Genomic DNA, 25,081 nt, shown 5'->3' with positions numbered 1-25,081 from the left:
ATAACCAAACATTGTGGAACATGTATCCTTCCGTATGTATAAGCCTATATAGACTTAGGTTGTTGCCATAGCAACGTAAACTTAGTTCCTCAACAACTAGCGTTAGCTTCATCCGCAGTGTTGGAAAACTAATACGTGTGTTTATCCACTTTAACTGGGCTTTCTTGTAACAATGGAAGCTGAGCGTCAAGTTTTCGGGACAACATCAAAGATAATTCCTCTTGCCATACCCAGGGGAACGGAAAAGTTGTGTGAACTTTGTCAAAGACGAGCGCACCTGCAATGCGACAATTGTTGCGTCACCTTTTACTGGTAAGCTCGAGTTATCCTAGTGTTTTATCATGAGACGTTAGGCATCTAGTGGCAAAATAATATAGCTTATTTATTTGTGAAAGCTTAATTTCCTAATTTCACAGGGCAGTTTGTGCTCATTTTGTGTGAACTTGGTCAAAGCATGTCTACGGTTTGGACGCTAGGTGTCAGTGTTAGCCACAAATTTTCAAAGCAAAAAAAAACACAGCACACGTCGGCATGAAGGGCGTTCATGTGACTGTGTTGGCAGGAGGGAGAGGAACAGCTGGAAATGAAATTACCAAAGCGAGTATTTTTGTTCTTGTGACTTGCCTGCATCTTCTCGATAATTTGAGTCGGTCAGCATCAGCTTTTTTCTTTATGTAAGGCAGAATTACCTTTGGCGTAGGTTCCCATCTCGGCAGACTCAATTACAGATCATAAGATGGTGCTTGGTGGAATCCTCATTGGCACATAATGGGGTGTGGAGAGTAGCGTGTGGTGACATCCCTCCCTGTAGGGATTTATGTAAAGGGATGAGCCCCTACACTCAGTCTCTTAAAGGGAGCTTACAGCCACTTACTGTGCTTGCTTTTCTCTAAGCCTATAATGAACTATACATGGCAAACACATTTTGTGAATTACATGAATTTTTTTTTTTAGCTTATATCAACTGTAAGTCAAAACAAAAGGCTGCAAAACAAATTTTCATTAGAATTGCAGCAAATAGACGAGATTATACATGCTACCTGTTAAGAGCTTTTAGTTAGCGTTTGTTCTTTGTCAGACCAGCATTTTTTTTTTTGTTGTTGTTATTGGAACGCCTTACTTTGGCTTAAAATAAGACTGTAAATCTATCACATTGTTAAAGGTGAAATGGTTTATTTGAAGCCTAGTGAGCCGTAACATTATCAGGCTGCTGGCTAACTAGTATCCAGGGTAGTGTTTCTAGTGAAGTATTGTGCAAGTATAGCTCAGCAGAGTGAAGAAAGTGAAATACAGAAATCTGTATCCTGAGAAGACCCCTTGACTTGACACACTCACACAAGTGTCAGTGCTACTGTTGATGTGACGTGGCCAGATCATAGTCTGCTCTCTGCTTTTGTCTCAGGTCCAAAAACACAAATACGCTGGAGTGTGCACACATGCTCTTTAGTAGAAAAAAATGCAAGGAAAACCAAGACAGTTTCCACCAAAGTGTGCAGAAGAGGAGAGCCAGATGAACAAAATTACAGACCAGTTATGTAATGGCATACAATTTAGTACGCCCTCTGTGCACTCAGATGCTAATTCCTGAATTGGATAGAATTATGCTTTGTAAATGTTAGCAGAGTTCAAATCAACTGATATGTACTGTATAGAAACTCTTAATAGTACACATTATCATATCTGTCTCACAATCTGAGGTAATCTGATCCACACTTTTAGATCGTTTTTACTTAGGCTACTGCTCCAGGCATCTGCAGCTTACACACAGCTTACACACAGTGTAAGTTGCAGACCATAATAAAGTTCAGATCATCATAGGAAAAACTGGTTCTTGATCAGCAGTTTGATTCCTGAGCCAACATCCATCAGTTTTTGCCCAGAGGGGAGATTCACTATGCATAAAAAAGCTATCATGTCTCTGTGGATCTAAGGTGACTGAAGGGGATAAGGAGAAAGTCTGATTTAAGTTGCAGTCTTTCTTTCTTTCTTAACTTTTTTAAAATTCCAATTCCTCAGTGATGCAGCGCACCAGCAGGCTGATTGGGTGGGGATCCATGAAAAAATCTGTCAGTTGCTTATTCCCATTCGCACCCCAACACTCTTTAGTCTCCAGCGGACTGGCCGCATTGAAATACAGCTTAAAAAGGTGAGGATGTATGTGCATTCATTTTTTTTCAAGGGAAATGTGGAGAAAAATATGAATTCTGTAAACTATATTACCAGGCTATGTTCTTTTCAGAAGTGTGTCTGTGATTCATCTTTTTTGTTCAAATGCCCTAGTGTTTAGTTTCTAAGTATTCTAGAGTTTATGCTTTGGTATCTTGGATTTATTTGATAATTAGAAGTCTAGAGAGAGGCAAGTTGCAGTCATGTGCCTTAACCATTTAGCAATGGGACACTGAGGCAAGCAGTGAAATGGTAGAATTTGCAGTCCAACAACAAAAAAAATGCAATTCTCATGTAAACTGTGCTACCATTCAAGGAACAGTCATAGAATTTAGATAGCAAAAACACTCAAGAACCCCAGATCTTTGATGTCACTTCACCCATCTTAGAAGCTGAGCAAAAATGTTGAATAGATGTATTTAGGGAAAACCAAGGAAGAAAAAAGAAGAAGAAAAAGAGAGAGGAAATTTCATTAGAGCACTGTACACTTTTATAGACTTGATTTTCACCTTTTATATGAACAGGAGTTTGTGATGTACTGTGACTGACATAAATTCAGAAAGCTGCACAAAAGACACGCTTTTGTTTTTCCATTGAACAAATCCCACAGAGAAGACACAACAGAGAATGTTTTCCTTCAATTCCAAAAGTAGAAAATAAAGATTTCCTACTGCAACTTAAATTAAGAAGTTTTGTGGTTTTCAGTGGACACAGAGAATTTTGGCTCTCAGTCTGGTAATGTAGTGTTTCCAGAGCCAGCTCCATCTTTAGTCATAGGATGTTACAACAGTGATATATACAGTATGCTAGTATTGAATATTGTTGTGATTACCCTTAGTTCCTGTGAATTGTTACACAATGTTCCTGGAAGTCTGATGAGTTAATGTGGGGTAAAAGTAACCTGACATGTACCTTGGATTTGCTTCCTTGCTTAGGCAGAGCTGATTGAGATTTGCAGGTCAGTGGCTCAGAGCAAACTCTCTGAGGGGAAACACCAGGAGGCTTTGCCTGCTGCCCAGTTCTGCCTGTGCTGTTCCATGGATGTCCATGGCCCCAGTACTGTCGAACTGGTCCCCTCCTACCTGCTGCTGGCAGAGGCCAACATGGGTGAGGAGGGAGCACAAAATGGTTTCTCAGCTCAACTGGATTCCTTTCTCCTTCTCATGTGATGCAGAATGCATAACTGTGTGTGTGTGTGTTTGTGTACATGTATGTATATCTGTGTGTGTATTTGCATTTCCAGGTTTGGGTAATATAACCCTAGTGACAGAGCTCCTGTCCCAGGCTGAGTGGGCAGTCTTGAAGAGCCCAGAATGTGGTCACGCAGTCCACCATCGGCTGCACAGGAGCCTAGGCCGCCTCCACACAGTGACTGGAAACCTGGAAGCAGCTCTACTTAACTTTGCAAATGATGTCTGTGTCATAATTAGTACACTCACCAGAAACAACTTCACTATATGAAGTATATTCAATTTTTCAGTAACTTTATTGATATTTGAGGAACACAATGAACAGATTTTTCTCACTGCTTGTAAATATTTTTAAACAAGTAAGATAAAGAGTGTGTGGTGTACATGTTTCTTCTCTCAGAATGTTCAATACTGTACAATGATGTTCCTTACATGTTATCTGTATATACACATATATGTGTGTGTGTGTGTATGTATGTATATATACGTATATGTTATTAAGTTAAATTGTTGGATGTTTTCAGATACACTTTGCCAGTGAGGAGTATGGTCTGCATAGCACAGTCACTTGCAATGGCTACTTTCTCATGGCTAACGTGTTTGCCAAACAGGGGAAGATGCCCATTGCTCGTTCCTTGTACTCTGAGGTAAAATAAAGCAGTGATGATGTGATTGCCCATTTGACCAAATTTTTTTCTAAGGTTTGTGAAGGTTTATCCTCCTTTGCTCATATTGTAGGTGGCAAATACTTGGCACTGCCATCTGACCAAACTCCTCAAAACCCACATCCAAAATATCCAAAATCCTGACGTGTTGTTGGAGGCCTCTTATGGTACGTCTTGTCACACCAAATACGGACAATATAAATGTCATATAAATCTATGTATAAAATAATATAAAACCACACATTAAGGTTTTCTCAGTCTCCCCAGTTCTATCGTACCATTCAAACACAGTGCAGAATCAGAAAATGACATCACCAATCCATCATTTGCTCCACCTGCTAAACAGCAGAGAGCTCCATTGGCATATCAGTGAAAAAATAAGGTCAACAGTGCTATATTTAGCTGAGCTGTCTTGCTGTGCAATCCGAAAGCTAAACCTCAGATTTACACTAGCATGCTTAGGGCTGACTAGAGACCACTGCTGACACATCTCTGGCTGTGCGGCATCCGCACCACTACCCTCTATAGCAGCTGCTGCCCTACATATGATGCTAAGCCTGTTAGCTGCACTGCAATTTCCCAGGCTTTCTTGGATGTTCATTGACGGAAAAATAGAGAACGAAAATATACATAAGACACAGATTTCATTTTATTGACCTCTACAAACCTAGCTCATCTAATCTGTTGAAAGCTGTGTGAATTCAATGCCTAAATACAATTTTTTAAAATTGGTTAAGTGTATACTGTATTTATGTCCATGGTAATATACTGTAAAAACTTAAGAACATTTGCATCTTTGTCTTTATCCCTGACTTTTAATCAGACAAAGCCTGGCAAGTTGAAGTGGACAAGATGTTCAGAGCCATGGTGGAGTTTGAACAGAATAACTCCAGGAAAGACTCTGCTCAGATCGCACTGGTGACCCACTGTCTGGCCATGCTGTGGTTTCTGGAAGGAGACTTCTTAAAGGTGAGTCACCTGACGAGGTCACCAGGCATTAAATGTTTACTTTGACACAGTGACACACTTCCTTGTTTCCTCCGCATGTACCTCCTTTGGAGTGCCATCTCCAGATGGGATTATTTCTAATTGGTAAAGCTGTAAAGATGAGGTGGGATTTACCATGAGTTGATGTGACTGTCTCCACACTCTGACTTCCAGCTTGGTTTCCGGTGTCTCTGCAATGTCACTGGGGCTTTGTGTGCGTAAACTGCACCTCTTTCCATGTGGGATGAATGAGACAAAATCAAGTGTGTCATGCCAGGTGTAAGACTTAGGCAGCTATGGTTCAATGAATGGCTGTACAGGAAGTTCTGTACCAGAGAGGTGGCTACTTGGAACACTTAGTGGACTTAAAACCTTGTTTGGGGAGGAGTAAAAAGGTCGGATGAGATCTTATGTCTAAGCTCAAGCTGCCTTACTGTAGCAAACAGTTAACATATAAATAGACACAACGCCAGACAGTAACACAAATACAACTCAGTCATTTTATATGTTTGATTGTTTCACTGTCATGTTTTTATCTGGTGGTTTTGGGTTCTGGTTGTTAGGACTGGGTGAAATATAGTTGGGGTTTTTCTTTTTTTTTTTACCTCATGAACAGCTATACCACAGCTCCAAAACTACTGGAAAAAACTGAACATAGTCAAGTCTTTCTTTTTGATAAAATGGTGCCTTTTCTCTAAGGTCAAGATAGTCAGCAGTTATCCCCTGCTGTTAAATACCCACTTGGCACGTGGCAGCTGTAGGAATAAGGATGAGGGCTCCCCATGCTTGGCTGATACCTAAGTTATCTATCCTGAAGATGCTTCAGCTGAGGATCTTTAATCTCCACAGGCAAATTCAGTTTTTGTTTGCCTTCCTTTACAGGGAGGTCATAGTGTACTATGTGTGTAGTGTACTGAACTACGAAGTAAAAAAAGAAAAAAAACTAGGTTTGGAGTAATAATGGCCACTTTTCCTCTTTAGTGTATTATGTGTGATGGTTATTTTGGTTTTAGTTTGACTTCTGGCCCTGGTCTGGTCCATGTCATGGCTCCACTGTACTATGAAAAGTATATCACTGTCAGAATGTAATGTTGTTATCATTAAGATGTCTTGTTATTATTGAGGGAATCGTGGTTAAATTCTTTCAATTGTTATTGGTGAGTCGGTGCTGTCGCAAGGATGGAAGAAACATTAGATAGAAGTGAATCAGACTGTTGGTAGATATGACACTAAACACACAAACACTTGAGTAACACACGTACAATGCGTATTCCAAGCTATTTATAAACCCTAAGAAACTGCAGGAATCCCATTGATGTCACTGCAAACCTCAATGAGTTCCTCATAGAGTTTGGCAAGTTTCCATCTAAGCACACATGGTTTTGTCACATATATCAAACAAAGTTTGACAACAAATTTTCTGTTATAAACTTTAACAGACAGTGTGACAACCTGACAGATCATCTTGGTGGAAGGGTAAAGTGGGATAAATTAATCAGTCTAGATTTCAGTGATGTTATTATATAAGTCAGCTTTACTCTCCCCGCAGAGTCTAACAGCTGCAGCTGCTGTGTTTGTTTCCGTTTGTTTCTGTGCTAGGCACTGGGATTTGGCAGCACAGCCCTGCAGGCCAGCCAGCTGATACCGAACCATGACCTGACAGAGCCCATCCAGGGCCTGTTGCAGCTAGTGAAGAGTCTGCAGACAGACCCACATCCTGGTCCTGACTAGTCAACCTTCCTTGCTCCTCCGTCTGCTTCAAGAGGGAAAACATATTAGGGGACATATCTCTAAGGAAATACAAACAAATGGATATTAAAAATGAGGAGAAGAGACATTTCCATTGGTTTTGAATAATGACTCATCTTTATTTTACTCTAAAAAAAGAGGGATATATATTTACATCATTTTGCACATTTGTGAATGACATGATTTTGGGATCCATGTTGTAACACTGTCAGAATGATACAGAAGAGAATAATAGTGAGGGCATTTGCTGAGACTTTTTTTACGCAATGATTTTGCTTATCTTGCACCTAGCAGTTCAGAAGCTCTTCATCAATTCACCATATGCAGATATAATTAAAGATAAGATTTCTAATGTCTATATGTCATCAACAGAGAGCTGCATTATTTCACTGAAGCATAAACATTGGGTTTTCCTCCTGCAAATCAAAGTATATTGTAAACCTTAAAGCAAACCTCAGGTTTGTTTTAAAACACATTGACATAAAATGTACCTGATGATTGCTGTGAAATCCTACATATTATATACAATTCTGAAACATTTATTCTTTATATCAAAACAAAGAATCACTTTTAAAATCATCTCACTACTAGTGTTATTAGTGCTAAATTATATAACAAAATGCTTATTTTTGGCATTCAGATTCATTTTCATGTGTTGAGAGGCAGCAAAACACGGAAACACTTGGATTTCCTCATATTCCCTTTTTCATTTTTGAGCCAAATATACATTAGCAGCAGTTTGGAATTAAATAGCAACCTTGTGCTCTGTTGTGTTGTACACAGTGACTAGTCCAGAGGTCCTTACATGTTTATTCCAGGCTGGCTGAGCACCACACAGCTTTCAGTAATATTATGATTTACACACATGTATTTCTTGTTTCTTTCAGTAGTTTCCATGCCTTGTATCCACTTCATCATGGCCATTGATCTATAACTGAACTGAACTGGGACCATCACTCAACTGTGGTCCTCAAACCAGACAGTGAAAAGGCATTTTGAAAGGTGTTAGGGCACAGTTAAATGGACCATCAATGGCTTAGATGTGTTCTGTCTACATATGGATGATGTATAAACTACAGATTTGAATAACAGGGGCTGTAAGAGAGCAATGAACATTTCACTCGTTCTTATGGCTGGCTTTTTCATGTCTTGAAAGGATATGAGATCTTTGATTTACACTTATGTACACAGTGTGGAATGACGCAGGCTTCAATACAAAGACAAAGACTCAAAAAAATAGGGGACAACAACAACTGGAGATAGTTCACCCATATCAGCTTTGTTGGGATGTGACTTAATGATCAAGCTCACCGGCCCTTGCATGTCAGGAGAGTGAGCTTCAGCGGATTTCACAGTTTTGGCTGTCAGATACTTTGATTATATAGATACCGGACAACATCACAGTAGTGTAAATGATGTTATTCTCTCAGTGGAGCCACTGTGATCACTTGACAGCAGACTTTAAAAAAGCTGCCTTTCCTGTTGTCTGGTGGGTTTAGATTTGGCACCCTCAAGCAGGCCCCTTTTAGATTCCAGACAGTTGGTAAATTGGCCCACAAAGAAAAGGAAAATAAAATCAAGCTTCACAGCGGTTTCACTTTATTGAGACAATATTAGTGCACACAAACCACTTTTTTCTTTAAAAATACCATAAATTAGAGAAGAAAACAAGGAACAATATAAAACAAGCAAGGAAAAAAAGTGCATGTTAACCATGGTATAGCTACACCACATTGTCTTATACTGTAGTTTACAACCTTTTTTTCATTCTTGTTTGTGTGTCTTTTTGTCTGCCTGTGGGTATGTGTTATGTTGTTTCAGGAGTATGCTTGGATGGATATGTCGTGCATTTGGGGGTCAGGGGTGAGATCCAGGCTGCTTCCCTGAGTTGTGTTCAACAGAAGGGGTTACAAGCCTAAAAACATGGACATTACTACGGTGTGCTTTTGATCAGATCTGTAAATTATTCTTAATGAACAGCAGTTACCCCAAAGTACGCTCATTGCTGATAGTTACTTCAGAGGGCGTACAGGAAGTAAATCAAGAGGAACAGAAACCCATAGGCTGTAAGCTCTTGGTTGCTGAAGTCTTTTCTAAGGAAAAAGATTCTATTTAAAGAGACTGCAAAAATATAGTTTCCATTTTTTTATTTGTACATCATGCCAACATATTTTTTGGGTTAGGATACTTGATGAAAACAATAAAAGTAAAATCTACAAAAATCATGACTGAGAAATCACATCTAACCAAATCCAGAAATGTTAGCACCAAATTTCAATTTCAACCTTTCAATATTCCAGGTCTGTACAAACAAGTTTGTCCACAATAGCTTATGAATTTCAATGTTGGCAGTTATTTCAGCTGTTCCAGTTTCATCAGTTGGATACTATTATGCACTGAAGCTAATTCACTACCTAAATATTTACAAAAAGCTAGAGAAGAAATAAAAAATAATGAACAACTACCTTTTCAGTTCCTAGACACAAAGAGAGGAAACAGCTGGTAAATCAGGGGCCATGAGGATCCTGGCTGATATGTACTGTATGTTTGAATATCTCTGTCTTTCTATGGCAGTGAGAAGTTTTTGAGGTATATTTTGCTTGCAGGTGTAGACGCAGGTTTCACACTCTGTCTCGTGTTTCCTAAATATGTCATCTGAGTGAGAGCAAAAAATGCATCTGTTTATCATATCATACTGTTTCATATAAAGTGCTAGACATTGAATGAATTTTAAAAAGCAGCAGACTGCTGCTGCTGGTAAGGCTAATCAAACAAGCTATCTAGGAATGTAAAATTAAAAATCGAGCAATGGCACTCAATTCATTTTTATATTCCAGGTTATAACTCTTCAACAGAACTGCTATGTGTTATCTAGTACCTTGCACAGGTTCGGGCAGTTTTGCTTACTTTTGAATTAGCCTGCTTCATTCACAGTGAACAGAGAATTAATTTGTAAACACCATGTTACCATCCAGGATGATTTTCTGGTGCTATGGTTAATCTGGGTAAATAATATTCTTATTTACGCATGAAAGGTCATATATCCGGCCACCACAACATCAGCCTCTTATTCACTGTCAATGTAGCAGCTCAAGCTACATTTTAATTCCAAACTGGTATTCTATGGATTTTAAATTATAGAATTATTCATGTTAACCTGGTTAAAAAAGAAATAAAAAAACATTGTGTATACATTCTGTTTTAGCTGGATTTAAAACATATGAGATGTGACATGTAGTGAAGAGTGAATTCATCTCTCAATATCAGTTATTATTATGAATTATGAATAGCATTAAATTTCATGTGAATTTCATGAGTTTCCTCCATCTCCAGTTGCTGCAGGATGGTCCCCATCCTGTTCTGTGTCCTTGACAGGAGCACAACATTGCTACATTGGAACTGACAGTATAATGTGCCTAGCATGAGGATGTATTCCTCTCCCAAGGAGCTAACCACTTGAAAAAAAACACTTCATTTCGCCTCCAATCCACCAAACCTGACTACAGTCTCAGCACAAAACCCATTTTTATGTCAACATAGATTCTCTTTCAAATGTTACTGTGTTGTGAGGATAAAAACATGGCAGGTGTATGCCTTTATGGGAATCCCACACCCACCCAAAAACCTTCACCCTTACTATTTTGCAAAACAGAAACTAGAAGAGGCAGTTATCTCGTGTACTATATCCCACTCTCGCCACCATGCTGCAGTGTAAGCTAAGTTTGGATTGTAAGGTTTGCAGGTTCGGACTAGAGGTGCAAAGAGAGGAGAGTCAGGGGAGCAGCCTCAGATCTTTGTTTTTTTGTGTGTGTGTTTTAAGGGAGTTAGCAGGAAAAGCTCATGTTTTGGTGTTTGTGTTACTGTGGTTGTGTCTGTGTGTGTTCTGTTTTCTCTTAGTTTTGCATTTAAGATCATATGTTTTTATAATTTTTGGATTGATATGTGTTTAAAAGGAATGTCTGTTGCCATATGAACAGGTGTGTGTGTGTATGCGTGTCTTGATGTGTATTTGTAGTGTTTGTGTGTGCATGAAGCCGCTTGAATCTCACTCAGTCAATAACTTGATCTCGTTGGCGAGGAGGGTGTTGAAGTTGTAGGCAGGATCGGGGAGGTCAGGGAGATCGGGCAAGGTGGGGGCTGTGGACTGGCGGGGCGAGGACTGGGAGGGCTCGGCTAGCTCCGGGTCACTCTCACTGGAAGTAGAACCAACGCTCATGTTGCAGACGGCCTCAGGCAGCGAGCCGCTGCCAGCGGGCACAGGGCACACCTCAGGCTCACTGCTGGTCTCGCTGGTACTTGACACGACGGACAGCAAGGACATCTTCCGGGTGAGGCGGCTGGGGAGCATCGACAGGGCGTAGTCGGCAACAATGCCTGCCACATCCATGCCACAGGCCTGGTCGAAAGCAATGAAGCCCACATTGGCATTGGCCTCGCAGACCACAAATGAACCGTCATTGAGCTGCAGGAGGTCAATACCACACACATCCATGCCCAGGATGTTAGACACCTCTATGGCCAGCTGCTTGCCCTGCTCGCTCAGTGGGCACATCATACCTACACCACCTAACAATCAAGAGAGAGAGAGAGAGAGAGAGAGAGAGAGCGGTTAATACCCACCACAAAATGTGTTTCATTCACTTCACATTGTGAGAGACTGACCATAACAACTTTCATCCAGATTGTTAAATGGCATCTTTTATGTATCAAGGGTAATCATAAAAATATATGTGGATGATTTAAGAAATAGTTTAAAATATTTTGTATCATTAAATACAACATCAGATCCACCTAGAGTATGTCAAAGTGTCAACATGATCTGTTACATAAATGCAGAATAAGCTGGTGACTGATGTCCTAAATATGTCACAGCGTATTACAGCCTCAACTAGACCAAAACTGCTCATGCTCTGACATTGAAAATCAGTCTCATCGGCTGGAATGCTGTGTCATTTGATGTCTTGAGGGTAGATTCAGGACAAGCTTGTAGATTTGGAACTGTTCCCCAAAACTGGTCTGTGGAACAGATGGAATGTTATACTTGAAAAAAAATCTAGAAAGATGCTGTGACTGACTGTAAAATAATGTCCTCATATACAGGAATGATTAGAACAATCTAGTGACCCTCCAATGTGGCACACAAAGCAAGAGCTGTACAAAATAATTTTTTTTGTTGTTTTTTTTTAAAGGTGTTTGTTTATAATTAATGCATATCTATTACTTTTATAATTCAAAAAGCTCTTAAGTCAGTTTGTGGAAGGAGCATGGAAACTGCTTACAAACCACCCTGTCTCCAGATCTTAATAATAACCAGACTAGTTTTAGTTCCCCAAGAACAGTGGTGCCATTTATCTCAGATCTCATATGATCCAAATAATCAGAACATTAAAAGCAACCACATTAAAAGTAGACTAGTCTTGCAAACATAAGAACCGTTTCAGTCTAGCAGTGCAGACGCTGTTGTTTTTGGTAAGTGTAATGAGGGAAAAGGTTCAGTCATGTTATACGTGTGATAGTGTTCAATAGTTGAGTAATTTACTGTCATCTCTGACTCTCGGGCATCTGCCTACCCAGGGAGCAGTTGCTCTGCATGCGACCATCAGTGGAGCAGCGAAGCATGGAGCCAATGACACGGCCGCCCACCAGGACCACCCGCACATCACGACCATGCGACTCCTTGACATACTCCTGAAACAGGTAGGGGGTATCATGGCGGATCAAGTGGCACAGGTCTGTCAGGTGGTGTTTGTCCCGTGCCAGGAACACAGCCTTGCCTAGGAGAGAGAAGGAGACGGGAGATTAGAGAAAGAAGGAAATTGAGCTACGATAACTGAAGCTGTTTATATTAACATGAAAAGAAGGTGCTTGCACTGTCTGACATTTGCACAATATTAGTTGAGGTTGCATTACTTCCTCATTGTCTTTCCTGACAAGTAGCTGCTTTTGCTGACCATGTCTCATGCCAGTTTCTATTACTCATATAAAGGACAGGACACAGCTCTTAGCAGCCACAGAATTGATTCTCACAGAGGATAGAAGACGCCTGTTTTAATTAGCACCGCTTGGCTCTGTCTTCTGGTTGTCAAGCCCTCTGACCCCTGTTCCAGCACCAGGGAAAATCATGTGGTTGCTGTGTGTGTACGTGCACATCGTGTGTGACTAACAATCCAAACGAGATGACAAGGCAATCCCTTGGTAATATCATGAAGATGTGAAGATGGACAGTGGCAGGCATGATGTAATACTTTACAAATCAAAAGCAAGACAAACAAGGAATCATGCTCCTGTGACTCAGTGAGACACATGTGCATTGACTAGTTTGTACAGATGATACTAAAACATTGGAGAATGTGCACCCAAAGGCATACAACATTTCACATCCCAACGACTGGGCAGGGAGAGCACATGAAATTTAAATTGGGGATCTATTAAAGAGCTGTTAATACCAAAGATTCTTAAGATTTTGAAACAATCACAAGCCTTCATACTTCCTCATGAGAAGAAAGGCAAGCTGGACTTCAGCCAATGTCAACGGTCAACCACAGAGGGAAATAAAGCAATTCTTCGGCTGCTTTCCCTAACAATGCGCTGTGATGGCAGGCTGTGCTAGCCAAGGTCCATTGTCATTCTCTCACACAATGGCAGAGCCAGTCGAGTGTCGATAACTATGAATAGGAAAGGGCTAATGGGTCAACAGACACCGGGGCTGATCTCTAAGAAGCACAACATCTATGGCAAGGCTGAAAACTTCCCACACAAGCCCCCTGTGAATTTAGGTAAAATGAGGAAACTAGGGTCAATTTGAAAACTAGAAAAAAAAAAAATTTCTGTGAGCATTACAACCTCCTGTTGTGTGTTTCTTGTTGTAATCATTTAACAGTGTGGACTGATCTGCCGTTACGGGCCTGTAGTGGACCGATTCTTGAGGTGTAGTGTAGTTGTGGTTGTGTAGCTGGGGACAGGAAGAACCAGACTGATGGTCTTACCTCTGTGGCCGCGTGCATTCTTCACCACCACTGGGTAGCCCAGTGGCTCCGCCTCATCAATCATCTTACGGAAGTTGTCGTGTCCTCCTGGAAATCGCCCATGCACACAAACAAAAAGCAGGCACACATTTACACACACACACACACACACACAAATATGCACATACGCAGAGGTGTAAAAAAAAACAAATAATAATAAAAAACTTGTCCATGTCTTGACAGCATTGTTCACACATAACATCTGATCACGCAGGGTTGGGGGGAGGGACTGTAGCCTGTCGCTATGGCAACAGAAGTGACTCAAAACAGCAAGACTATAGGAGTGCTTTCCTGAGATTATACTTATTTTGCTGCTTTATTCATGAGATTGGAACAGAGCAGTCACTGAAGAATGCATTAATGTGAAGCAGCTGACCATATCTAACACTGATTCATAACAGCAGCGTGTAGCAACAGATGTGCTTAAGCTTCTTCTGCTTTGGCTTGACAGGCGATTGAAAAATGTGTTAAAAAAAATTGAAAAATGGAGGTGTTGGTGGACTTCTTTTCCCTTACTCCATCTCCACTTCCTTCACTCTCTCTCTCTGTCTCTCTCTCTTTCTTTCTCTCTCTATCTCCCTCCCTCTCTCTCCCTCTCTCTCTCTCTGTTTGCCTGTCTGGTCTTCTGTGGCATTCAGTCAAGGGAACAGATGTGAACTACCCTGTCACATGGCTTTTTCCAGATGCACTGATTCACATGTGTTTTCGGTGAGAGGGGGTAGAGCTGAGCGAGCAGGGGAGGGGAGAGAGTGGTCACCAAATGAGGGTTCGACCACGTCATCACGTCATAAGCTGCTGAGGTGGTGAACAGGAGGGAGGGCGATGGCATTTTTTATTTTGAAAAATCATGAGGGGGCATGGGGTGGGGCGTTGTGGGGTGGGGTGTGGGGGGTTGGGTGGGGGGTGGGGTTGTTACATAAGCTCTCCAGCCGCTCTGCATGTATCGCCTGGCCTACTGTGCAGAGACGAATGGAATGTAGGCCAAACATCCCCCTCCTCTTTCTTTCTTTCTCTCTGTCTGTATCCTTCTCTTTCTGCTCTCACAAACACCAGAGCACTGTGGACTTTTGCAAAACAGAAAAAGAAAAATATCTGGTGATGCTCGTCACTCTTTGTCTGGCCTTAAACAAATCAACTGCAACAAACAAACAGTAGTCTTTCTTGTGTTATGAAGGCTGCATCCCTACACATCCTGCCTTTCTCAATAGTACGTAAAAAAGCAGTGAACTTAGAGAAATTGTGAAAATCATAAGTGGTTTGGTGGACAGCTAAGAGGATTTGACCAGGTATGTAAATGGGATTTTCTCTTTGCTGTTTGAGTAATTGCAGTGGAGTAGTGATTGTCTGACTAATGGCTTATTAATCTGTTATACAGCCACATGAGGACTAAAGCCTGTGGTGCAACTAATGTGATTGAAATGTCAACATGCTTGACACAGCAGTTCTGGTGTTGCATGCGAGTACTCATTTGACCGTAGATGATGCATATATGTTCCCTTATGATTTCTTTAGGCATACTTATAGAAAATATTTATATCTTATGATTTGTTTCACTTTATCTACTGTTTGTTTACTCACTTTTACTTAATTTGACTAACTCACCATAATCTCACTGACCTAATCAGTAAAAGCTGTGCATAAAAGTTTCAGTAAACACTACACAAGATGGAAACAATTCATAAAGAAACTGATGTACAGAGGAATTTTGAAGCTAGGTTGACAGGGTTGGTGGGTCATCATATTCATATAAGAAGTTATCAAACGGGTGCTGTAACGGTGTGTTAGGGTCTCTGTGTTTATTTGCTTGTGCATCTTTTTATGTATGTAGAGAATTACAGTCTACATTGTGTAGTCTGCCCAGTGTGTGAAGGGCCAATGCAACATGAGCAAGTAGTAAAATCAGTAAATGCAGTATAGCTTAACAGGCAAGCATCACCCAATTCAAGACATGTACTTGCTGCCCACACACTGGGAAGTAGATTTATTAGTAAAGTCGGTTACATTACACATTCATCATCTGCGTCGTTGATTATAGTCATGGAGGAGCACAGCTACAACACAACAACACTGTGCTACCAGAATACATCAACACTGTGAGAAAGATAAACGTCAGGTACTGGTTTACCGTAGGAGAAGGTGTCAGGAAGAGGCACCCCATGGCCGGCCAGCTCCTGAAAGGTCCAGAATTTGTTGACACAGTTGAGTATAGCCTGGGGCCGGTTGATAAGCCGGCAGCCCATCTTCTCCAGGTGGCGCAGCACAGTGATGTCACTATCGGACTGCACCCAAGGTGTGGGCACCCGCACCACCACCACTTGTGGATAAGATGTCACCAATTCCTGCTCCACTCGCAGACCTGGAGGGTTAGATGGTGGTGAAGGAATGGAAGGAGAGCCATTAGACCAGGAGTCTGCAACCTTTGCTATTGAAAGAGCCATTTTTGGCCCCTCTCCCACAAATAAAAATCATCTGAAGCCGCAAAACCTATTCTACCCTTAAAAGGAAGATAACGCATCGTTAAAGTTTTATATATAGTTATACTATATATAAAAGAACTATAGTTTATTGCATTTATGAAATTATAGCACGACAAAAAAACTGTTGACATTTTATTGCTGTTTTTACCTGTTATAACAAAGGAAAACACCAAACTCTTGTAGGCATTTGTATGCCTACTTTTAAATAAAACACGGAACTATGCAGGTCTGTTTGAGTCCTTCTCTTATTTGTGAAGGATTAAAAAAATAAAATGTAACCCACTTTGAAATAAATAAAACATATAGCTGCAGCCTACTAGCTTTAAGTAGAGTAAACATAAGAACAGGCCAGTTTTTTTTCTCAGAGACTTTTTTTTTTTTTTTTTTTGATTTATCCATGGTTAGCTTACCGGAGGTCCGAAACTCAAGATTAGCCACCTATCGGCGGGAGGAAGAGGCGGCAGGCTGTAAAAGTTGCTATGGAGATGTTGTAAGATGTATATTTTGGTACGAAATATTATCAGTATCACCTCAATCTCCAAAATATGAGGTGTTCTCTTTAAAATAAAAAATAGAAATAAAATAAAAAATAGCTGTTATTTATTTTCATATTATTTCAGTTTTTCAAGGCTACAGGGAGCCACTGCAGAAGGGCTGAAGAGCCACATGCAGCCCCAGAGCCGCGGATTGCCGACCCCTGCACTAGACAGAGCATTTTACATGACATCCCAAAAGTCATATTTGCAGCAGATGGAAACATTGTGAAACTGGTTAGTGATTTTTTTTTTAAATCCATCATCTACTGGTGGAAAAGTTTACTGCTCTTTTGGAGACTGTGGACATTTTTCCCAGTTGTCACCACACAGCTCTGACTAAGAGTTGGCCAGGTTACAACACCAGACAGGGGCAGCCAGCTCCAAGGCCTGTGGTGTTAAGCCATGAATTTGGAACGTGCCCTGCCTGTTGATACGATTATTTACATGCTGCCCATACCCATATACAGTACTCCCCTGCAGTGATGCCAGCTCCTCTGACTTTCGGGCCAATACTATCTTCCTCTCCTGACTGAGAATAGATATATTTGCTGGTATACTGGCACTGTACACTACTTGGTCTCAATGTAGGGCAGTAGGGAGAAATGTCTGAAACCCCAAGGGTGCATTGAATTTAAGCACACATTAACACACACCAGGGATAAGGGCATTGTTAGTAACACTATATTGCACAGTATGCAACAAAATGTTTGTTTTGCTTAGGTCTTTTAAAAAAATCTGGATGTTTCTGACTACAATCTAATCCACTACTCCTTAAATTAAATGTTGATAATCCTGCCACAATGAAAAATCATTGTTATCTAGTGGCTGTTACCTGAAATCCGTGGTTTTGTTTTATTGAAAGTCAAATTGGCTTTAGTTTTCCATATCTCAGCCTGACATCACTTTTTTTTTTGATGCAAATGGGAGCTAATTAAAAACAATAGGCTGGCTGAACACATCTGTAGAGGTTACTGATCAGCCATTTCAATGCAGCACAGCATGTATAAGCCATGGACAACAGGGGAGGCAGGACAAAGAGAAGATTGTGCAGTATGATGGTGAGAATCAGGCTGGTATGACACCAACTTTTCTACAAGGCTGGAAATCTGGAGGATTTCAATATTCAGTAGCTATCTCCAGTCTCTGTCAGCAGCGATCTGGATCTACAGAACAGAACAGGATTTCGAGGTAACAGAATGTTGGCTTGATATTTATAAAAAAAACAGATGGCAAATTCACTAGCCATAGCCAAAGATTTGGCAACATTTTATTGGTGACTGGTGTTACTTTGTCACTCTGGATGACGAGAGGAAACAGAGACAAAGTGTGAGATTTTTGAGCAGGCGATGTTACCCGACAGCTAATCAGGATGAACAGACTTGGTGACAACAAAACCTGTGTAAACGTGCGGGTATGCACATATACTGTATGTACGAGACAAAGAGCTTTACCTGTACTGTAACAATTCAGCCATCTTCGAATCTGCAAGTTAACAGTAATGACAGCGCCACTGGCTGAGATCATCAGATGTCACAAGAAGCTTGATGGCTGCTGCGTACATAACAACAGGCAGGCAGCTATTGGTGTGCCGACGGATGCACTGTGCATCAAGCCTGCATAGCAAGCATCTTGCACATACTTTGAGTTGGATCAACACTTGTTCTTAGGGTCATTCTGTGCACAGACAGGTTAAAGAGGGGGGAGAAGGAGAAAGGTAGCAGGCAAAAAAGGTCAGGGATGTGTTATAGCCTTAACGCAGAGGATGGTAGGGAGGGGCGGGGGAAAACCGAGGCATATGAAGCTGTGAAAAGCCAACCACTCCTCCTTTTTTTCTCTTCCTCACAATCTCAGTATAGAAGCAGGAGGATTTGCTGTCTCTCTAGCCCTATTCAACACTCTCACACTGCTGTGATTGTGCAGCCACTGAGAACGCAGTCAGTGGTGTTACAGTGGGAAGTGTCGGGGGATGTGGTCTCATGGTTTTTGACAGACAGTATTCACTGTTCACGGTGCTCATCGCATCTCCAGGGGAACCAAACAGAGACCAATGAGGCAGCCAGATGAATCAGTCCTATTCATCTGTGCAAGTGTTCGTGTGCACTGCACTGTCCGTCATGTGACCATCGCTTAAACGATCAGAAACCCTCCTGACCATTTTGGTGTATAACAAAGGCAATTGTGGGACAATTTCTAAATTTAGTGTGTGTGTGACCTGTTTATAGTTACAACCGATGGGATTTTTCTTACCTCAATGACAGACCGTCATGTTTTCGTGCTTCAATGAACTGTATATGTGTGTCCCATTTTCAATCTGCCTGACAAAGCTAACAAGCATAACAAGCATTCTATGCATACCGCTGCAACGTCACAAAGCAGGCGATGCCGACAAATGCGGTGCCAATGTTTGGCTGGTGGGTTCTGCCAGCCCCGAATGCTGTCTCACTTTGGGTCTGGGTATACTTTTGAAAATTAGCCTGATGGGGCAGCAGGTTTCCCCGTGGTTTCTCCCGGTTAGGTTTGGGCTAACAATGCCTTCAATGGTCTATTTGCATATCTGTCATCAATACGCACATCAGACAAAAACATATACTGTAGGCCTACTGTGAGGCCGGGCAAAAAATCTTTTGTTCATCGATCACAGGGGCCATGTAAACCTGCATGTCCCCTGTGACTTAGCCTGTGCACTGTGTAGCTGCTAGCTACTTTGGCACTGGCAGTACTTGAACTAACCGAGGCAGATAAGACAACAAAAGAATCAACATTGAATGGTAGGTAGAGAGCTCAACAAACATATTAAACTGCCACAGAACATTAAATACAGTAGATCAAAGCCAGAACACCAACATTAACATTAACTGTAATTATAGTCACCTTTTATGTGTCTGCTTCAGGGCTGGGAACTATTTCAGCTTTACTGTGTACTATATTTCAAATGAGATTCAGCATGATCATATGATGACACTTAATTCTGTTACCTAAATGACGAAGCTCTGAAAAGTGTGAAACATTTTCATGAATTTTTTTGGAAGATGTCAGTTTTGTTTGTCATCACACTTCACAGCAACATACAGTTCAATGTGGAGAACATCAGTTTGTTTATTTAGATGTTCTTTGGCATGTACTGTAGTGATGCATCAATAATGTCAAAACCCCAAATATTCCAATATATATGTTCATTTATTCATATATGCATAGAATAAAACACATTACTATCAATACTTATGAGTAATAGTCGTTATTATCAGTTTTGTTGTAGTGAATGGAGGAGAAAGTGCTTGGGTGAGGTGGCAGAATGAGTCTGTACTTTCTTGCCAGGCTTTACTAAACTTAATAACCTGAGAGAGTGTTGCTTCTCTTGTGGGGTGTGTCACTCATGTGACACGACAGGAAAATAAAAAAGAGGGAAAGTGCACTATAACTAACATGCGAGGGTTTGTGATCACCTGTTGCCTATTCCCACCACAGTTTGTACAGTGACACAACATCATTCAGCATCAGGAAGTATGAATTTATAAGGTTAAGAGTCTGGTAATCATAGAGCAAACGCTGTTCTCTTTGGCTACTGCAACTATGCAAATTACAAACACAAGTGCTTATTTGCGGTATGACCATGTATAAAAGGAAAGGCTGGACATTCACAACAGATAGTCAGATTTAGTATGGAAAGATATGTGAGCCACCCATGCACTAATAAGTATCTGCTACTCTAGGAATAGTGCTGTTACCCCATAACCTTAAAAATAAAAGTGACTAAAACCTTTCAGGGTGTGTCAGGCATTATTGTTGCCATTTGAAATATTAGCTCTCCGCCTGGTTGGCACAAGTTGTACCTTAGAGACAATATGTACACTATGTCTTCATTTTATATGTGTAAGTACATGGTTGAAATATCATGTAAAAATGCTAGCGTTGTGTGGTGATATACCAATATATATTTTCTGTGGAGGCCTCTTTCCCATCTAGAGGAAAAAGCATGCAGCGTGAGCCTCTTTGGCAAAACCAATAAAATGCAAATATTCATGTCACAGGCTGCATGCAACAACCTGCAAATGAGACACTGCTGCTTAATTGGCAGACAAGCTGTTTTCTTGGAAACTAACTTGTGTGATCAAGTCATAGCCCCTGTAACTGTACACTCTTTTTAGTACCTTAACATTTGTATTCTAAAAATGTTAGTTTGTGACAAAGAACCAGGTTCTTTATCCAAAGTGTGGGGAAAACAACAACAGTAGGATATACCCATGTTATTACTGCAATTAAGACCCATTACATCTCCCTAAAATATGAATCCTTTTTTTAACTGTCTATAAAATAACAGACAAGAGCTTGTAGTTTTACTCCACGCTGCTGATCATCATATAGTCTAATTTCTAGTTTCAGAAACAACCAAACAAGGCTTGGCATTAAAGATACAGTATTCCACCAGCGTGTATGTTGATGCTCATACACACTCAAATGTCTAGTTGTAAATTAAGATACTTAGCCTGCATCAATGTGCCATCTTCCCATTTACTGACACAGGAGCGTTGCATTTATCATCTTTGAGGTAAAAGTGTGCCCACTGGCATGCACAAGGATCACAGAGGATTGTGACATCAATTCATATCCGGTCCCTGTTTAAACATCTCACAGCACAAGTCATGGGATGTGAAATGCCTCCAGCTAGCTGAATGCTGGGTTTGGCTGTCTTATGTGAGGGGCCATCATTGGTCATTAAGACATAACGGTGTGTGCTTGTGCATGTGTGTATTCATCTCTCCTCCTGAGAACACGCTGAACCCATTAACTTCAGTGTGAAACGTGGACCTCAACCTGACTTGAGAGCACACAAATGAGCCGAGAGAATGAGAAACCTTTGAAATAGCAAGTTGTAAAGGTGTTATCAGTTTGGGATTGTGATTGCACCCCGACCTACCTTAACACTATGTGTGCAAGAACTTATTTTGGTTTGGGTGGTTAATGTACCATCTACTTCTGGTGGAAAACTTGTCTTTATCACTCCCATTTCCAATATGATCGTTACTTTGAAATGCCATGTATTCATTTTGGGCCAAACTGTTTCCTGTTAAATGCTCTAAACTTTGTTTTGTAAATTAATTTCTGAAACAGCTTGTTTAATTAATATTATGGGACATGTAGATGTCACATTTATACAAATCTCATTCATAGTGCTGGGGAATTGCTCTAACCACTTGATGGTCAGTGACCACAGGGGCATTACAGATCACATGATGGTGAAATACCACTTATATTTCCAATATAGAAACATTAAAGCTTGCAAACACTTGCTGATCATCTCATTTCTGCGCATGTGTGGCTGTATTTCCTGATTTTTATGTTAAATTCCAGAACAGCCTTAACTTGTTTATTGCCTCTGGTACTTTATGCTAAATGCTGATACAGCCTGAAGGTTATGCATGAGACATTAGCAACTTGGTTTTAATAAAGGTAATGTGGTCAAACTGCCAATTCCTGTATGGATTTTAAACTTGAAAGTGCTTACTGACTCAAGAGATTCTGTACTCAAGGCGTAAATTAAGTGTGGGTAATTCATATCTAGATAAATGGTTGGTGTACACAGCCATTATGCACCTGAAGATCCCAGCCACCGAGCATGTACTCGACAGCTTCCTGTGTAGTGAGCCTACTGTGTGGCCAGTCTGTCCACTGACTGTTAATCTGTGATGTCAAGCCAAGGCTGAGAGGACATTTACCATATGCACGGTTCGGGGCCACCATGGATTATAGGTCATGCTAACAGCCTTGCTCTAGATGTTTGTATCTTCCTAAGCTACAGGTCTAGACACCCGTCTACCTACCTATCCGTGTTGGCTAATATACTCACCTTTTCCAGGTGCCGCCTTGATGTGCTTAGCACATTATGTTATCTACAGATTAGCCTATTTTTTTAGGTCAGATTATCAAGCCATGGTAGAAAAAAGAATGTAGTATGAATGTGATGTAATTTTTCATATGGCAGGTATTCTGTATAAATGCCGCAAATAAAGAATTTGTTTATACTCAGAAATATTCACTTGGCTGTACAATGGTACAGTATGTGAAATATATGTAACATCTTAAAGGCCTTGCCTTCCACTTAAACACTTCACTGTCTGCATTTTAAACTCCTTGCTGAGTATAAAGCTTTGCCATGACTGAGCTGTGCAGTAGCCCCAATGTAACAGTATGAGGTAACAGTATGTAGTCTGTGAAAAACATGCTGCCCTGTCTCACCTCTGTACATCCCACATCTTCTCCCACCTATTCAGCCTCTGTCAATGCCAGCCTACACCCTTTATGTGTTAATTGAGACTTACACGCCTCTCATCTGGTGACACAGCCCCACTTCACACCACCCTGATAAATTCCATGTGTGTCTGTTTGTTGAGTGTTCCTACTGCTACCATCACTTTATCAAGGGCCCCAATACTGTGAAATGTTGTCATATCATAACAAGCAGAACACAATGTGTCCTGGACAAAGCTGTCCAAGAATGGCAACAAAAGACTGACTGAAGGTGTGCCAATACAACTCAAAGTAGGTAGAATACACAAGGTAATATGTACAGAAACCCTGAAACAGCGGTGTATTAGGCTTAAGTTGATACATGGTTAACTGATTTCAGCTTCGATCATCAATGTGCCATTTTAGTTATCTGTCAAGTAACAACAATAAACAGGTCTACAGATGCTAAATGTGCTTCCTTTAACCTCAATACTTGTTTGCTTCTGGTTAGACAATAGAATCACTTTTGATACTGCTTAAATTTGATGTCAAATCTTAACATTTTATACATATTAAATATCAATTCTACTTGTCACCCTTTCTGTTTGAGTGACAAGTTTACATGTGTCTGTCTCTCCGGGATATTTCGAGAGGAAATTTGCCCGGTTGCCAGATGTCCACATGAAAACCCCAGATCAACAATTGAGAGAATATGCCAAAACCTACAGCTTCTACCTTAGAACGACGTAATGTGCAGTAAAATTACAACAGCTCAGTTTCATTTTACTAGTAAACTAATATGATTTAATTACTTGGCTTGTGTTATATTCTAACTATTTCCCTGTTGCTTTGGGTTAATCCTATCATCCGTTGTTGGGAGTGCAACGCATTCAGCGAAATTAAATCAAGCATCATCGTTCGCCTCAGTCTGCAGGCACTCTAGCTGGAAAGTGGGTTAGGCGGTCACGGCTGTGCTTACACTTGGCTTCCTTGCTAGCAGGCAGACCGGGCTAGCCCTCCCCTTGCCTCACGGGAGTGTAGTCCCCAAACAATAACCGTCTGCCATCGACTTTGTGGACCGCGTAAAGCACTGTTGATCTCAAATAACCCAAGTTACAGTACACCATTAACTTCCAGTTTACGACCAGTCGTCGACTGCTTTGATTAACTGAGTGATACTTGCCTAGTTGTCCCTCGCTGATCGTAAGCACGATTTGATCCATGAGAAGAGAGCGGAATTCAACATCCTCGTCGGCGCAGCGCTCCTTCAGTGCCCGGAGGATCTGAACTTGGGGGTACTCCTGGCTGATACGCCGGTCGGTCACGAACCAAACCCGAGAACACATTTCGGATGCGTGGATTCAATAAAGTTACAAAAAATCCGGCAGAAAACACACAGTTGTAGCTGTGGGAGGCGGCAGGTGTGCGGTGGTAGCGCGGGATCCGGGGGTCTGGCGGCAGCGGAATAGCACAGAGATGCTCACACAATGGAGACCTCGGCGGCTAGCGGTGCGAGCAGGCTGTGATGTGGCTAAAAACAGGACCACGACTCAACCGCTGTTTGGGCCGAACCGGCTAGGATGAATAATCTTCTTTATCACCTTTGTTTGCCTTCATTTGCAGCCATTTAGTCCTCCCAGGGCGCAGTTAGACGAACCCAGACCGCGCCAATTCGACACAGGCGGGCCAAAAAATTAAGGTATTTCTACCCACAGAAACTTGCCTGTCAAGAGATACACGTCTCGGCACAATATGCCCACCGGGGCAGACAAAGCTCAGGCGGTTCTGCTTTATATCGTCCTCTTGTCGACTCAAAACTATCAATAAAGTTTTCTCGTGATCGCGGCGGTTATACGGCGCTGCAAACCGCAAAGTCGTCGGGTTTATGACAATAAACTAAGCTAACCCACAACGACTACCCTCTCGGCTTCGTTTGGCTGCTATCCACGAGGTATTGGTGCTGAAAAGTGCACACGCTTCGTTTACAACTCCAATTCTACGCGTGCCCGTGCGCAGCTAACTGGTCCTGCCCCAAAATAAAATGTTTGGAGGGGCACGAGC

At 41.2% G+C, this 25,081-nt stretch overlaps 2 protein-coding genes across 2 annotated transcripts; one reads left to right on the top strand and one right to left on the bottom strand.

Moving 5' to 3' along the window:
* The first annotated feature begins 58 nt into the window (after positions 1 to 58).
* Positions 59 to 7,117, top strand: zmynd12 (zinc finger, MYND-type containing 12). Its single transcript, XM_056384148.1, has 8 exons — positions 59 to 312; positions 2,017 to 2,146; positions 3,102 to 3,273; positions 3,410 to 3,579; positions 3,881 to 4,003; positions 4,095 to 4,188; positions 4,845 to 4,990; positions 6,608 to 7,117. The coding sequence occupies exons 1-8, from the start codon at positions 173 to 175 to the stop codon at positions 6,737 to 6,739; spliced, it is 1,107 nt and encodes a 368-aa protein (XP_056240123.1). The 5' UTR covers positions 59 to 172; the 3' UTR covers positions 6,740 to 7,117.
* Positions 6,852 to 25,049, bottom strand: rimkla (ribosomal modification protein rimK-like family member A). Its single transcript, XM_056384147.1, has 5 exons — positions 24,204 to 25,049; positions 15,908 to 16,138; positions 13,744 to 13,830; positions 12,328 to 12,531; positions 6,852 to 11,323 (listed from the first exon to the last, which is right to left on the bottom strand). The coding sequence occupies exons 1-5, from the start codon at positions 24,364 to 24,366 to the stop codon at positions 10,803 to 10,805; spliced, it is 1,206 nt and encodes a 401-aa protein (XP_056240122.1). The 5' UTR covers positions 24,367 to 25,049; the 3' UTR covers positions 6,852 to 10,802.
* Between the last annotated feature and the right edge of the window lie 32 nt (positions 25,050 to 25,081).

This window comes from Seriola aureovittata, chromosome 9 (genome assembly GCF_021018895.1).
Source record: "Seriola aureovittata isolate HTS-2021-v1 ecotype China chromosome 9, ASM2101889v1, whole genome shotgun sequence".
In the NCBI taxonomy this organism is placed as follows: Eukaryota; Metazoa; Chordata; class Actinopteri; order Carangiformes; family Carangidae; genus Seriola; species Seriola aureovittata.
The sequence above is the reverse complement of the archived record's forward strand: the minus strand, read 5'-3'. Positions and strand labels throughout refer to the sequence as shown.